Genomic DNA, 16,743 nt, shown 5'->3' on the forward strand with positions numbered 1-16,743 from the left:
CAGGGATCTGAAGTGCGACGAGGAGAAAGCCCAGCTGAAAGAGGTAGAGAAGGAAATAAAAGCAGAAGGCATAGGGGCAGCGAGGAGGGAGAGGGAGGGAGACCATATGGAGATGCGGGGAGAAAGAGGAGCACTGGACTTTCAAAATGGAATGGAGGAATGACAGCGAAAGAGTGATGGAGGAGATGATAGCAGGAGGAGGAACAGACAGCAGTAGATTGGGGTTTTTTTTGTTTTTTTTCGGTGAGCAGACTTTGGCATGTCAACAGACTCTCATTTGCCTGAACCGTCAGCGAGCAGTACTGAGTCAATGAGTAAGCCTCTCTTATCCTGCTCGCATGCATGCACGTGCACACACACACTTTGTAGTTTCGATCAGTAACAAACAAACTTTTCACCATAAAATAGGGACAACGTAAACTGCAGCAAACCGAGTATGAACTCGTCAGTCACCACGACTCACCATCATCTCACTGTGGATTGTTGAAGGACGTCTGAGGGAGGCTACGTCCGAGGGAACGAGTCAGCTGCTCAGACTATCACAACCGAGAGCAGCTTGGAAACGTGTATCCGACAGCATCCTCAACAGCGCCCAGCAACAGGCCTGTCAAGAGTCTGACTTACTTAATCTCCTAAACAATACTGAAATCAGGGTTGCAGGAACTGCATAAACCAAATGTACACATTCATTAATTCCAGACAGCAAAAAAATGCGATAGCTTAGTTTGAAATGTGTGTGTGTGTGTGTGTGTGTGTGTGTGTGTGTGTGTGTGTGTGTGTGTGTGTGTGTGTGTGTGTGTGCGCGTGTTCACCATGCTGCGAGAATGAAAAGTTGATTAATGCATCACATTTGACAGGATATAACACTTGAGCCCAGAGATGACTGACATGTGCTCCATATCATCAATATCAGCCACACAACTTGAAACCCACTCAAACTGCAATGACGTGCTGGAAATCTCCCTCATTGAGACGCTCCATGAATCTCGCTTCATTTTCAAAGGCACTCGTAAACAAAAAAATAAACTGTAGTGGGAGAATGTCTTAAATCAGAAATATGAAAAAAAGCTAATAATGCCTCTTGCCTGTCTGAACAGTCCAGAGCGTCTACTGTTTCCCGATGGATAAATGGCAATACATATTAAGTCAATACCAGAACACAAATATTTTTCAAGCGGTTGAGATCATCGCTAAACGTGAAGGAAATATGAAAATATGACATGTATTTCCCAACTTAGAAAAGTGATCAGTACTGTCCAAGTTATTACTCATACACTATTCATGCAGTCTGACTGCTGTGATCAAGGTCCCTCCATCCTGACTTAATGAAGAGAAACTTCAAACACTTCAGCATCCCATAATGAGGTATTCATGGCAGCCCTTGCTTTTAATTCTCCATAATGAATCTTCCCGATAACAAACAGATGACAGAGATACCTTGAGGAGTAATGTTCCGTAGAGTAGTGGCCATCCATTTTACAGCAATTCACACATGGCTGTCTGTGTGGCTGAAGCTGAAGCTGAAGTGAAAAAGTGTGTGGATTTCTCCAAGATGGCAGAAAGCAATTTTTCATCTGTTCAAAGTAGTAAATCTATATCGGGTCAACCATCACATTTCAGTTCTATTTTTGTTTTAACAATCTAAAACAAAAAAAGCCAAAAAGACTTTTGTCCTGTTCATTCCTGTATCCCTGTCTGTTTTGTTTTTGTTTTTTTTCCCTTCAGGACACATCAATAGCAGTCAAACAGAGACAGAGAGTAGTGATTTTCAAAGCTCTACTTCAAACGTACAAGCTGTCACAGTCATGAGTTATCTACCTCAGACCAAAGGTGATTTCTCTTGTTGTTTGCAGGTGGATACATTACATTGCATGCACACAAGCAAGCTTCAGACAGCATCCTCAACAACATCAGTACAGTAACAGAAGCCTTAAGTAGAACTTACTTAACTAAGACTAAATGACTGTTGAGACTCTGCTGGAGCGAGCTAGCATCAAACACTTCATGCGTAATGTTGCACACGAAGACTTTCACTGACTCATCCAAACCAGAGCTTTGACTCTTTCACACAAAGAGTCTGGGAACGTTTTGGGATATTTGCAACAATAGCATCACTATTGTGGAGGCAGGTGTTGTGATTCATGCAGTCTGATTATGATTAAAAATATCAGCAGCCATATAAAGTCATCCGTCTTCCATGCCTACTGCATCCAGACTGGGATTTCAGGAGGGGAGGGGGTGTCCCATCCACCCATCCATCTCCTACACATCTAACTTAAGAGTAGAATGACACAGTAGTGGGTCAAAGATGACGATGGGTAAAGAGGCGATACACCCTGGACACTGCGACAGTCCATCACTGGACAAACTCAGTGACACAAACAGTCACACCTTCACTTTCACAGTGACAGGCAATTTTTAGGATCACTAATTACCTTTACATGGGGCTGCGCAATATATCAGCAATTGATTGGAAATCATATCATCATCGCAATAGTCAAGACTATCGCATGTCACATGTTTACTGTGCAGTTCTAACCTTAAATTCATGTTTTTTGGACTGTGGGAGCAAAGTGGAGTGCACTCAAAGAAAACACCAATCTTCACACAGAAAGCTTAAATTTACCAGGAATCAATTCAAATTACAGCCAGTCAGTGGTTCCTGACCTTTATCTCCTTTTAACTCTGACATCGTCTTTAAGTAAAGCTGCAGACCGCCTCTCCAATCTCCATTTACTTTTAAACATTACAGTACATCCACACACTGGTGGATCCACCTACTCATACAACTATACAAATCACTCTCTATTCTGGATTTGCTTTTGGCCACAGTTTGGTTGTAACGTGTTGTTTTTGCTTTTAATCTCCGTCTGCCATCACATTGATTACCGAAGTTGTCGCTTCTATTGATTGTGTTACGGTGTGAATTGCTTGAAAACAATATGATCCAGCTCATGGAATATATCAACATCAAATGAAGGACCGTTTAAAAGAAAAAGAAAGCGTTCCAGGTCTGCTCTAGGGTCTACAAAGGGTTAGGTTTATGCAGGGTCACAGAAAATTACCATATGAAAACCACATTTTGCTGCTGAGATATTCTTGTGTGTACAGTTTAAACTCCAGACAAACAAGGAGGAGAGGTGGGTCAGACTGATCAATCTTTTCCGTGTCAGTTCTGTTCAGCGTCAGGGTGTTTGGTGCTGTCCCTGTCGGCCTGCGGACACCGGCCGGTCAATAAAGAACTGGATATAGCACACAACTTCAATTGATTAATTGTTTCTGGCAAATTGGAACCAATTCAAACGTTATGCCATCCATGTAAAAACAACGCAGGCTCCGGGTGTTACAGGGATGGAATTACAAGTACGCGCACACGCACGCAGCTGATACATGCTAACTTAAACAGCTGTCAACAACAATTCAGGGACTGCAACGTTCAAAGGACATGTGCTGGATATTCCGTCAGGTAATGCAAACAATCTGAAACACTCAACTGGGACCCGTGCGGTTTCACCGCTGTGCAAAAACGATGCCGTCACAGTAGCTCTGTTAGGTCAGTCACTTATGCTCAAGGAGCCTGAGAGCATTGCCATTTCAAAGGGTTGAACGCCAGTATCCAGTATCCAGTAGGAGTATTTGTTAACACATGTATCTATCCTGCAGTTCAAATCACAGACAAGTAACTTTGAAACTACTCAAAGTGACACACGAGCACAATCGTGACGGTGTTAAGCTTTTTTCAAGTACAGAAAGTCCTGTAATAGACTAAAACACAGCATGTACTCGCAGCAAACTAAAAGTGAACAGAGAGAGAGAGTTGTATGAGTCTCTGCCGACAAAGACAATACCTCTTTCTTTATCACTAAAGTACTAAAGTATCAATGTCATCACAAGAAAGGAGGTAAACTGACGGGCATCAAAATTCACGGCAAACTTGGTTCAACATATAAAAAAGCAGGACTTGAGCCATCAGTGTCGTGAGTCACATATTATTGCCATACCTTCTCCTTGGTGCCAGCCTGCGTGTTGTCGGGCCTGGTACGGATGGTGAATGGGGATGCAAGCCTCAGCAGGATGCCCTGGAATGAAGGCTCCATCTTGGGCGAGACAATCTCAAAGCAGTCCCTGAACAGGAGGCTCCGGTGAGGCTCGATGCGGGCCTGCCTCCTCAGTCCTTCTCCGAGCTGCAGCAGCTCCATGCGAGGCCCCAGGACAAGGTGAAACGGGAAGGCACGGCAAAACGTGGCCAGGCCGATGCGTAGATCGCTGGGATTGGTGGAGAGGGACAGGGGCGGGCGCTTACTGCTCACCGAAGCGGAGTTAGGAAGGGACGAGAGGGCAGGAGGGCAGGTTTCCTGGATCTGGAAGGAGAGGCAAACAGTGGGGACGGATGTAGGAAACGGAGAGGGTGGGGATGGGGACGAGGAGGGCGAGGCGGTGGGGGACGCAGTCGGGGTGGGAGTCGTGGAGTCAAAATCTGTGTGTTCCGCATCTTCGTTGGGCACCAGGGGAGTCAGAGGGGGCACCTCTTCCACCTCAACCTCAGAGTGAAAGATCCGCCTGGCAACAGCTCTGATCAACCCCGGCATCACCAATCCAACCACGGGGGCCGGGTTGAAACAATGCAGAAGCAACACCTTTCCCCTTCCATCTCTTTCTCCATGATCTCCAACTTTGTCCAATTTTATCCTTCCTTTCTCCTCCTCGTGGGGATCCTTGCACTGGAAGGAGGGACTCTCAGATGAGGCACGGCGCCCCGTAGAGGTGCGAATGTGTTCCAAAATGGCATCAAAACCATTGAAAAAATCCTGCAGGTTTCCGCCTACGGCCCGAAGTACTCGCTCATTTTCTTCAAAGCAGAGGCCAAAGAACTCTTCTCCAAAGTGCTCTCGCAGCTCACAGAACGGTACTCCTGGGAAAGGAAGACACGAAACACCAGTGACAGTGATGTAGAACCGCAATCATTTAAGCGTTAATGTAAGAACAAAAAAAAAAAAGACAGACATGGAGAGATTCAAGCATAACAGGATACATATACTAATCACAAAAGATATGATTTTCAGAAAGACATTTTGGTATCTTTATGCTAGTGTGTACTGTAAGTATCCCAGAAAAAGTCTGCTTCAGGTACTGCAGTAACTGTAAATGACAAATCCTCCAAGAAAGTGTATCTTTCTAACAGCTTAACAATTCTTAGCTCTATGAGTTTGTTTCTGCAAAGCACTTTTTTAATGACTGCATGAATGAACTCAGATCAATTCAATTCGATTAAAGGAGTTCAGTGGTTGGCAGTGCAACTTCAAATCATAGATGCCAAAAACCATAAGCAAGTGAATAGTTTTTGTCACTGTGCAATTGGCCATTTTACCCAAAACAACAGCAAAGGAAATTCAAAAAATATCTATATTTTAAGACAAAAGGATAAAGGGAGACTCACTATTTCAGTTTGGGTCCTTTTTTGGAAAATATGATTTATCTTCAGCACCGTTGTTATACTTAACAATATGCATTCAGTTGTAGTAACTCTACCCCACAAAAAGTCTGAACCACAGCAGGAGGACAAGAGGAACACTGGATAGAGGAAATCTTGGATTTCACACAGTAAAACTGAAGCTGTACTGCTGAGTGACTCATCAAGACAGCGTGTGCGTGTGCGTGTGTGCGTGCGTGTGTGTGCGTGCGTGTGTGTGCGTGCGTGTGTGTGTGTGTGTGTGTGTGTGTGTGTGTGTGTGTGTTTTCATGTTGGGCCTTAGAGACAGTAGAAGCCTCCATAGTGACTCATACAGTGTGTGCATCTGAGTGCTTGTTTTTTGCATGTGTAAATAGTTGTATATTTATGCCTTCGTCCCCACTGCCCACACCAGTAGTTGCCAATCCTTTTTTTATTTTTCATGAGGCACGACCAGATTTCCCCTCGTGGTCTCAGGTTCCAAGCCACTGACCCAGACATTACACTACAACGTGTACAACGTGTTTATATATAAAAAAAAAATAATCAAGTCTTCTGTGATGGCTTGTACACACACAAAGAGAAAACACTGCAGGATGCACTGAGGGGAGAAGGAGAGAGGCCGTGTGTGGTGATGAAAATAACAAAGTACAGTACAGTACAATCGATTCACAGCGAAAACACAAACAGAAAATAGCCAGAAACAAAGACAAGAAAACATGTTTCATACATTTATAGCTCATTTCACTCAGATGAACACAAGGCTATGTAGATAGTGGAATGTTTTTGTGCCATTTCACTCTCATTTCCATAAGTACAACAAAACACATTCTTACTTAAAGTACTATTGGTTTAAAGTGCCTCTCTCTTCATCCCTATATACCACTTCATGTCAAAACGTCGTGTGTGTGTCTCTCTCCTCTTTCTCTTCCTTTCTGTGTCTCTTTTTCATGGAAAAGGGGAGTTTATCCCTTTCAAACTTTTTGTTTCCTCCAAATTTCTCAATTATATTTGCATGTCAATATCCAGAACATAGCTTTAATGTAACTGGTGCTATCAGTTTGACACGTACCCAGTATTGTGGCCATGTACTGCAGGATTTGTAAGACATCTTCCTCTGATCCAGAATTTTCTAGAAATGGGCATTTCTCCTCTCTCTTCTCTCCTCGCCTCTCCTCGCCGCCAACATCCTGGCACCTGTCAGAAACACAGACAAAACACCCAAACAGAGTCAGCTATGAGATATGCAACTGAGCAAAACTTGAATGCTTGTTTGGATCGCGGCAATATATAAAAAGAGAAGTTATGTATGTTTTTATTTGTATAAACTTATTTATTATGGTGGAAGAAACTAATTATATAAATACTCACTTCACTACAATTAAGTGGTATTTTGGATCATTTGTACTTTGATGAGTATTTCATTATTTTCAAGTATGAAGTACAATTCTCAGCAGGTAATCCACTTTGCTTTTTAAAAATCAGAGACTGAAAAGCAAAAGAAAATATCCAGGTGCACTAGCAGTATTTGTATGCGGTGCACGCACTGGGGATAGTGGATGTGCTGTGCCTGGCTGAGGTCTCTCTGCTGAGCTTCACTGTTTTGACAGAGAGAGAGAGACAAGCGGTGAAAGGAATGTGTCTGTATCTGTGTGTGTGTGTGTGTGTGTGTGTGTGTGTGTGTGTGTGTGTGTGTGTGTGTGTGTGTGTGTGTGTGTGTGTGTGTGTGTGTGTGTGTGTGTGTGTGTGTGTGTGTCTGTACACATATGTGCTCGTCTTTCTCCCCGTGTGAACGAAACGGAGAAGGAGATGACAGGGGAGCGGGGAGAACGAACGCCAGCCGGGACGGTGAAAGGCTCGCAGAGACTGACAAAGTGTGTGTGTGTGTGTGTGTACACATGTGACAGACAGACCGAAACTTGAGATAAAAAAACAGAGGCAAGGCGGGTGTGGGGGGAGTGAGTGATACCAACAGGGATACGCAGACATGACAGCAGGTAGATTGCATGTGGCAGAGGAAGTATGGAGACTTTTCAACACTTTTCAACACGTGGAGCGGGCCTCTCCTCAGGGTCCTAGGAAGCTTCAGCGCAGTAGGAAAAAAAAAGTCAAAGAGACGCTTTTTCCCCAGCAGGATTTTTGTTTTTAAAGTCTTTCTAAAGATGTCAAACAAGTTTTATAACAAAACTATAAGCGCAACAGTGTCTACAGCTACAGACTAGACATAAAGACGTGCCAGATGTTTAAAATTACAAGCACTTAAAGTCGCCTGAGGAGAGTTGTGCAACAGCTGCTGGGTACGAGCAGGATGAGGCAAACCCTCATTAAAAATAATAATAACTTTATTTATAGAGCACTTTTCGAAAACATGGTTACAAAGTGCTTTACATTGTGCTCATCCACACACACACTGTGAAAATCCCTGGCTTAGAGGATGGAGCCAGAGAAAGGAACGATGCAGTAGAAAGGACTGAACGCGAGCGAGGGAGACGCTCTCACCTGATCTCCTGTTGTCGGTAGAATTGCAGGGTTCGCTGCAGAGCTTCCTGAACAGTCTGTGTCTGCAAGAAGAAGTGAGAGTGTTGGACAAGTTTCATGTAACTCCGCAAAGTTCTGGCACGACATATATCGGAGTAATATTTACTATTTCCTAAGTTGCTAAAACTGCGGTTGCTGATGTGTTGACTGTGTAACCGGAGGTATCGTAAACCTAGACAATTTATGGACATTCTCACCTTGTTTGAATGATTTAATGTTTGATAAAATCCTCCTCGTTTGCATGTGAGACAGTATGTGCATATGTAAAATTCTAAGTAAACAGTGTAGTCCGCTGTGAGAGTTCAGCTTAAAACAGATGCAGTATGAAGTAAATTTAACTCTTTTTTTAAATAGAGTCAATGCTGGGCTGTGGGGGCTGGTAGATCGCCCTGCATTTCCACCCTGCGTGTAAATTCTCCCTGCGCTGCAGAAATGTAATTACCCAAACTTCAGGAGTGGCAAGTTATTTGGTGTACTTTGAATGATTCAAGTCAGCAGCAGCCATGACAAGGGCTGGTGGAAGACATGCACGCCTAATCACGCTCCTTCACCAAACACATGATTAATGGCCTCGAAGCCTTTCATCCCCCTTGTTACAGTTCGATGAAGCATTCGTCTCAACAGACAAACAAGCCCAGTCAAAGTATCAACCGATGTGCTTTTATAATCAGGGCAGATTTTTATGGAATAAAAGTAGTTTTTTCACAGGAGACCGTTTGACATATCAGAATATCACAGCTGCGTTAAAAAAACACAAAAAACCAACAAAAAAAAACATTGTGCTCCCGTTGAAACATTTTGCTCTTGCGCATTTTCTAAGTTGAGTTTCAGGTTGTCACAGGTTATTGGCATAATTGAATAATACAGAGTCACTGTTAATGATATTAGTAACACCTCTGTGTTTCCTGCTAAAAGTCAAAGACTGCACTGAAAGGAGAAAATTTTTTTTTTCTGCGATGCAGTTTAGAAAAGTCAAAGTGGAATTGTAACAATCGATGCTACACAAGGACAGCCGCTGCTGATTTAACAATTACATTTCATGGTTTTGAGTCAACTTTTGAATAAAATATAAATTCCAACAATGGCACCTGTTTCACGTGGCATCTAATTATCTAACGTTTACCTACTAAAATCAAATCGTGGAGAAGTTTAAAGCACAACCATACAATGCATGGAGGACAGTGCGTTGTGTGCATACGTGCGTGCATGCGTGCGTGCGTGCAGCTAGTGAGTTGTGTGTTACTGACTAGCTAAGCTCATGAGGGCGGGTCCAATGTGATTATCTGCGATACGGCTGAAATTCAAGGCTGTTGTGACAATACTAGAACACAGTGTGCCAGCTGGAGAGGTCATTCAGAGGCCTCCGCCCGCCATAGACAGTCACAAGAACGATATTGTCTGTGTGTATACCTGTGTTTTATTCTCTTTATGGTTCCAAAATCCACAGACCCACTGTATTTTCTGTGCCCGATGTAACTGTGGCATTATAATTGTACGCTAAGGTTCCCCTGTGGATTCATATTCAGTGAAGGAATGCCTTGTCAGTGCACGGGGTCTCATTCCTGTTGGACAAATAAATGAGTATATGTCTGTCTGTGTCGTTATGTTGCTCACTTATGGGTTTTGAAACCCAAGATCCTGTTGTACCTGTCTGTCAATGTGGAGACCAAAATGCAAAACACAACCATGTTAAGTATGCTTTTAAAATGTTAAAAGATGTTTGAAAGACTCAGTTATGGATAAGGTAAGGGCCCAGGCAATGCATTGTCAATGCATTAGCCTGTACAAATATGTATGTAAGTATGATGTACAAATAAAAGAATCTGCCCGTCCATGTCCTTGTTTTACTCACTATGTGGGTTCTAAGAGCCTTATGCACCTCCAATGTTGAGATTAAATCCAAAAGACATACTCTAAAGGCTAAGATCGCATTTAATTAAGGTTATTGATGAAGGTTAAGATTGCATAATGACTATGAGAGGACTCCATAACTGACACTCTTCAAACAAATGTGTGTGCATTTACGAGTAACAGACAATGGAAATGAGCGTTTTAAAGATAAGTGAGTAGTGGAGTTATAGACCACAAACCTGACACTATAAGAAATAGGAAAAGAGCGAGCGTGCAGCCAGGACAACAAATCTGTGTGAGTGTCAAAGTGTGGCGGTAACAGTCAGTGTACTTGAGGATCTTTCACCGCTCGGTTTGATAAAAGGTCAGAAGTACCGTAGCAAAACAGTTCCTGCAAAGTAAGAGAAGTGTTTCAATTTCCTTACTAAGTTCTTTTGTCGACAGCAACATGAAATGATTCTTGATACAGACAGTTTTTATCACTTTTAACTACACGTCAGCTGAGCAGCGACAGTTTCTGCTCTCTGAAAACCACTGCATTAGAGCAAATGAATGTGTTGGGGGTGACAAAATGTGAGCACATCGGCAGGGAAAATCTGGGGATCGGAGGGATGCAGCGTGATTTCCCCTCCGCAGATTAAGAGAGAAGAACTCATGATGAAAAGAAACTAGTGGAGGGTAAATTTACAAAATGTACCAACTGAAGAACTGTTAAGTGATTAAACAAACACAACTACAATATATCAAAGTGTAACAGTTATTATTATTGCAGTTATCTATTTCTGTATGCATGGGGAGAAGCAGATTAGATTACCCCCCCCCCCCCCCCCGACAGCCTCCTCATTCTCAGACCTTGATGCGTGAGTGTGCACGCCGCACATCACCGAACACACAGGCTCAAAGTGTTATCAGTAACAAGTGCAAACATACTGTACACATACATCATCATTAGTCCGCATTGTTACTTCGCCGGCATGTTTACTGGACACACAATACGATGGCGTGTCGCACATTAATCTCACTCCGTCGCACACAGAAACACGTTTAGATTGCAGGATTCGGTCGGAGCCTAGAAACCAGTTACGATTACTTTCTTGTTGGTGTTGAATAGTGAGAGAAACGGAATCATGTTGAACAATACAAGTATTACATAGGAATGATAGCACATCTGTGAAACGCAGTAAGTAGAAGTAGAAAACGAAGTTCAGTATCTATCCTTTATTTCTGCCCTTTCTTTCTCTTATTCCCACCTTGTGTATGTAAATCATTCTGTCGCTGGTGTTTGCTCTGTTTCTTTACCTTGGAAGGGAAACAGATTCTCACCAATGCTCGCCCCATTCCTCTCGCTCGGTTGCTCTGCACTGCCTCGTTTCCCTGCGAGATCCAAGTCATGGCCTTCTCTGTTTGAATGTGAATGTGGCTTCCCTGCATGTGTCTCTTTCCCTTTACTACACCTTCCTTTCTCCATATTTTCCATCAGCATGACCTGGTGTGGTGCACGGCCACAGAACAGTAGGCACTGGTGCTTCAGCACAGCTGGAGCGCTGCTCGTTCCTTGTGAAGAGAATAGAAAACTGCTGCCTCAAATGAGACCGTGCAACATGAATCTCCCAGTGGATGAGAAAAAAAATGACTGATGCATATGAAGCTTGGTAAGAAAAGGAACAGTTTTGTTGCTGTCAGTGTTGTTTTATCCAGATTTTTAGACTGAACATGTGCCGCTATCCTGCTGCCTTGGGACTCAAACGTCCTCACTAAGAATGAGGATTCCACTTTATCATCGTGAGCAGGGATATGTACAGTAAGGTTGCTCCAATGTTGGATCTTTCTGATTATGACTCTGATAAGTACTTCATTTGCACAAGAAAACACAACAAGAGAGCTGTATGTTATATGCTCTATAAACAACATTTAAACTCTGCTTATACACTGTGTGTGGCCATCTTGATATTCGAGGCCCTCGATGCTACCTGGAGTTTACGGCAACATTTACTTAATGTATCTTTCAGCGCAAGTTTTATCTTAATTAGTTGAGGGGATGATTATATATTAATCAGATCAATAAGAAACAAAACAACCCAGCTGCAAACCTTCAGCAGATCGATGGCAACCTTTAGCTTTTACTTATCCCCGAGTCCATTCCATCCATACACCTCCAATCAGCGCTCCACTTATGATTACAGAAACCAGTAAAGGGATCTATGACTCATACGATCAGAAGTATTGATGGTTTTCATTACAGTAGCATGTTTGAAGGAGTTCCGTCTATCTTGAAGAGGCACTAAAGGATACGTTCTGCTGGTAGAACAACTAGTCGGCTCCAGTGAGATTTTCAACTTAGATAAGACAACAAGACAAGAAGAAGTTAGTAAAACTTAATAATAACGATCAGAGACTCGCGGCTTCGATATGAATATAGAAAAAATATAAAATATGTAGCCTGTCGGCGGAAATTTTTTTTTGATTAATGAAGCTCAAACAGTTTTTTTGTGTCAAATGGCATGGAGCTTTACTTGATGCCAGTAGTACGTCAGGATTTCTACATCCTTGTAATGAGTGAATTCTCTTGTGGGAATGAACTCGATGATTGTGGATTCACCAGAAAACACATATCGCATATTTGTCTCACACTTTATATTTTTTGTCGCTAACTGGGAGCCTTTTGATCAGTGTCACGGGTCACTAAGCTAATGACCTCCATGTGTACACACCAAACTGAGAGAGGGAGAGAGAGGGAGATAGAAAGAGAGAGGGAGAGAGAGGGAGAGAGAGAGAGAGAGAGAGACGGGAAATTAATGTTTGTGTGAATTGCCAATGTGTGTGTCTGTGTGTGTTGCGGCTTCTGGGTCAGTGCAGACAGGGTGAAGACAACCGCAGAGAGCATGCTCTGTTCTGTCAGTCACGGTCCATTGCAGTCAACAATAGACACTGCCTCTGCACGCACCCAGTGTGTGTGCGTGTGTGTGTGTGTGAGTGAGAGAGAGAGAGAGAGAGAGAGAGAGAGAGAGAGAGAGAGAGAGAGAGAGAGAGAGAGAGAGAGAGAGAGAGAGAGAACAAAAGATAATTAACAATGTGTTCTTCTGTGAGTGTATTTATGTTCCTTTTTGGCTCGTTTGAATCTTTGTTTGCTACTTGGGACAACAAATACTGCACATTTTGATTACTTGCTGTCCAGAAATGTCGGGCAAAGTTGAAGGCGCACTGTCAAATACCAGCTCATATAAAAAACAAAACATGAAACCTTCAAAAAAAAAACGACCTTCCAACATTCACCATTTATCACTTCACAATGACCATCATGCATTTGCATTACAAAAAACTCTCTGTTGATTCCAAACTGCCACCGATAATGACACTCACAGGCCAACAAACATGCCTGCATGCAAACAGACACAGGGCATTGCTCATATTTAAATTCTGGATATTATCATCACTGAGTGTTATACAAATCTGTCTTTATAAGTGTTCTCTCTTCCCATATTTTCCCCCCACCGATCTATTAAAGATCAGGGCCGGTAAGCTGCAGCTGAGAGCTGAAGTTGGCTTTCAGTTGTCCTCTCCAACATAAAGCAACTTCAGGTTTTTTTTTTTTTTTTTTAGGAGTGCTGTTGAATTTCATTATGTTTTTTTTTTTTTACGGTAGAACCTTTGCAGCTGAAAGAAAAGAAAAGGGCTGACAATTTCTGCTTTTCTACACCATTTTCCCTGCAACATCTATTTCTCTGTGGAATGGGAGCAGAGGGGCTGAGCATTTGCAGTTTGCAGAAACCTATTCCCTCAACTGCTGATGAAAAACGCAGCAGTGTTCCTATATTATGCAGTGAACCAACAGAAACAGAACCGGAAACCAGACGAGAGCAAAGAGAAACACAAATGATTTAATCGGTCACTCTGGCTGATTGTCAAACCATCTGACCATCTGACCATCTCTATTTCTGCATGAAAAGTTTGCATTTTTTTGGGACCTCTGGTTCATGAGTACCACAGAGAATGGTTATAACGTGCATGGTATCGGCATTAAATGAGCTTCTGATTAAAAGTAAAAGAGCTTCGGTTTAATGTTGCATTGTGTGGTAAAAGTGGCAGGTGTTACAGGTCCCATTTCCCAGAGGGAAAAATACATCTCAATGCCGTCTAACTCGGAACTTCCCAATAGGAAAGTAGTCAGGTTCCTCAACCTCATACCAAAAGTGCCTCAACATGGAAAAAAGCCTTCCCAAATAATCTATTCTGGAATAGAAAAAAAAATAAACGTTTGCAGTTGCGATGAAAACAGTTTGTCTGTATAGATACAAAAACACAGCTAAATGTATAAGAAATGTTTATTGAGAATACTGATTTATTTTAAAAGCATGATTTCGTCCATGTATTCACTTATAAGGATAGAAGTTATTTGTGTTTGTTTCAGCAGATTTTCATGAGGCAAACTCACAGGCTGTTTGTTGTTGTTTGTGAACACTGCAACTGAGAAATGCGACTTTTCCTACTGGTAACTTTTCAAATCAGCAGCTTTGTGAATGCCCCATAACAAAGAAAGTTTAAAAAAAGAGAAACTGGACATGTATGTTATAGATCTTATAAAGGATTTTTCAACAAAAAACGTGGATCAGGAAAATAATAAAAAAGAAACAATTGTGATTTTTCTCAGACATTGACGTGTCTTAAAAACAAGTGGTTAAGTGAAACGTCATTGCATCACAATGTTAAACTCAGCCTCATCCACCTATACCATTTTCTACATTTTGTACACAATTTGTACAGACACACACCCACACACACGCACGATCTAATTCCAAGCTTTAAGCTCGTTATATGGCAAAATGTGTTTCAAAGTTAGCATCAGCTTTTCAGATGTAGTAGAATGATCATTGATATGGATGAACTGAGTCACAACAAATGAATGCGCTCTGTTTGAGATAGTACTGCTGCGACATTTGAGGATCAACACAACGTTTTGCAGCTCTTTGCCTTCAGCTCTATTTGTGATTATCCAGAGTGGCGAAGTTAAACACTGCCAGCTCACACTAAACCAAGTGACTGGTTTATAATATATAGTATAAATAGTATATGACGTTGTATAAAACTGAAAAGTGGCTTGTTAAGACTATCAAACGTCGGGCAAATCATTGCCTATTTATTTCTACTTGAATATAATCTCTTAAACGTGTATGAAGATGTGCCGTACCTCAATGCAATCACATTGGCCGACAGAGGGAATTATTCTGAGATACTCACTTTGTTGACAGAAATGTTTACCATACTATGTTGACAGAAAACATGTCATTGGCAGTGGGTGTACCTCAGCTGGAGCCAGAGATGTCAAACATTAAGCTGCAGGCATCAGTTAGCGAGCAAACGCTCATGTTGGCTCGAAAAGACATTTGTACAAAACGCGGTCTAGATCTAAAACGCCAAAGTGGTTGTTTAATATCAAACCTGGAAGACGGTGATCTGCTCTGCTCGTCAATTTTAGGCACAGAATTGAAACTTTTCTTGACGCATGTTCAGTTTTTACAGTTTGAATTACAGTTGGATAAGAAGCACTTCAGTGTCTCTGAGGAAAAAAGACACACAAAGTGATTCACAAACAATTGGCACACTTTATAATGTCCAGCTGGCGTCAGATAACCGAGTATCAACCGTTTTTGTCCACATCCTTGACATTTGTGTATCCGTATTCAATGCTCTGAAGCAACCAATCACATCCTAAACTGGTTCACCATCACGAAGGACAAATTCCTTAATCACACGCCATCCATCAGAACCGCAGGCAGTTCTAATAGCTGCTTTATTGTATTACAGCCTGTATTACAACTGAAACACAGATAACAGAGAGAGAGAGAGAGAGAGAGAGAGAGAGAGAGAGAGAGAGAGAGAGAGAGAAACAGGCTTGTTGGTCACACTCCTCACATTGTTACATATACACAGGCATCTCTCCACCTCTCTCTCTCTCTTTCTCTCCACAACATATTTATTATATAATCTGCCAGATGATTAGAGCTATCAGAGGTGAATGATGAAAAGAGGCTGTTTTCATAGACGGCACACATCAGATCATGGTGTAAGGAAAGACTGTGTCTGGAAGAATCATCAAGTATAAAATGGCCTGAATGGTGATCATTTCCAGGTCTTGGCGGCTGTTTTTACTCTGAACTTTTGGCGGAACTCTTTGCGGGGATGGCGCTGTCCTGTGGCACTACAAGTTTCCTGCAGGAATCTTTCATGATGCTGCACGCAGGCTTACCGTGGGCGAGGTCAGCCGCCTGAGGCTCTCTCCCAGCGAGTCGAGGTTCACGCGTCTCCTCCGGGTGACCCTCTTGTGGGGCCCCTGCGGGTCCTCGCGCCCCGCCGGGCACGCCGACCTCTCCGCGGGGCTGCGGCCGTTCCAGAGCGCCGCTCGGTGCGCGGAGGACGAAGAGGAGGAGGAGGAGGAGGGGATGAAGGAGGAAAAGGGGCAGCCTCGGCTCTCCTCCGCCGGCTCCGAGCCGCCGTCCCCCCCGTCTCCCCCGGGGCTCTCGAGCCCGCAGTCCGAGCCCACCGAGCTGCTGAACGACTCCGAGGAGATCTTGCGCGACGACGAGGACATGGTGGTGAGGAAGAGGAAGGGGAGGACGGTGATGATGATGGTGGCAGTGGCGGCGCTGAGGATGATGATGCTGCTACAATCGGCTCAGTACCACCTGTACGCCGGGGAGTCATCAGATAGTGGGGGGGTGGGGAGGGGGTTGGCTGAGGGCTGGATAGGTGAGGGGGGGTGGAATCCGTCTGTGTCTATGTGTGCATATGAGATGCGTCTGAGGGAGGGGAGGGAGAGAGGGAGGGAAGGGAGGGGAAGGGGGGCTCGACAGAGAAGGAGCGCACTAACGGCACGCAAACATTTATGTAAGGGGCAGGAGGAGGAAGAG

The 16,743-nt window shown here is 43.2% G+C and overlaps 1 protein-coding gene across 1 annotated transcript in view; it reads right to left on the reverse strand.

Annotated features, from left to right (window-relative positions):
* The window catches only part of gucy1a2 (guanylate cyclase 1, soluble, alpha 2), a 38,822-nt gene extending 22,298 nt beyond the window's left edge, over positions 1–16,524 (reverse strand). Inside the window, exons 1-4 of the mRNA XM_080460523.1 lie at positions 16,083–16,524; positions 7,949–8,010; positions 6,522–6,646; positions 4,002–4,912 (exon numbers count right to left, since the gene is read on the reverse strand). Coding sequence (XP_080316649.1) covers positions 4,002–4,912; positions 6,522–6,646; positions 7,949–8,010; positions 16,083–16,424 — 1,440 coding nt within the window. The 5' untranslated portion in view covers positions 16,425–16,524. The remainder of the gene's footprint in view (positions 1–4,001; positions 4,913–6,521; positions 6,647–7,948; positions 8,011–16,082) is intronic.
* Between the last annotated feature and the right edge of the window lie 219 nt (positions 16,525–16,743).

Source organism: Lipophrys pholis, assembly GCF_963383615.2.
Source record: "Lipophrys pholis genome assembly, chromosome: 3".
Classification (NCBI taxonomy): Eukaryota; Metazoa; Chordata; class Actinopteri; order Blenniiformes; family Blenniidae; genus Lipophrys; species Lipophrys pholis.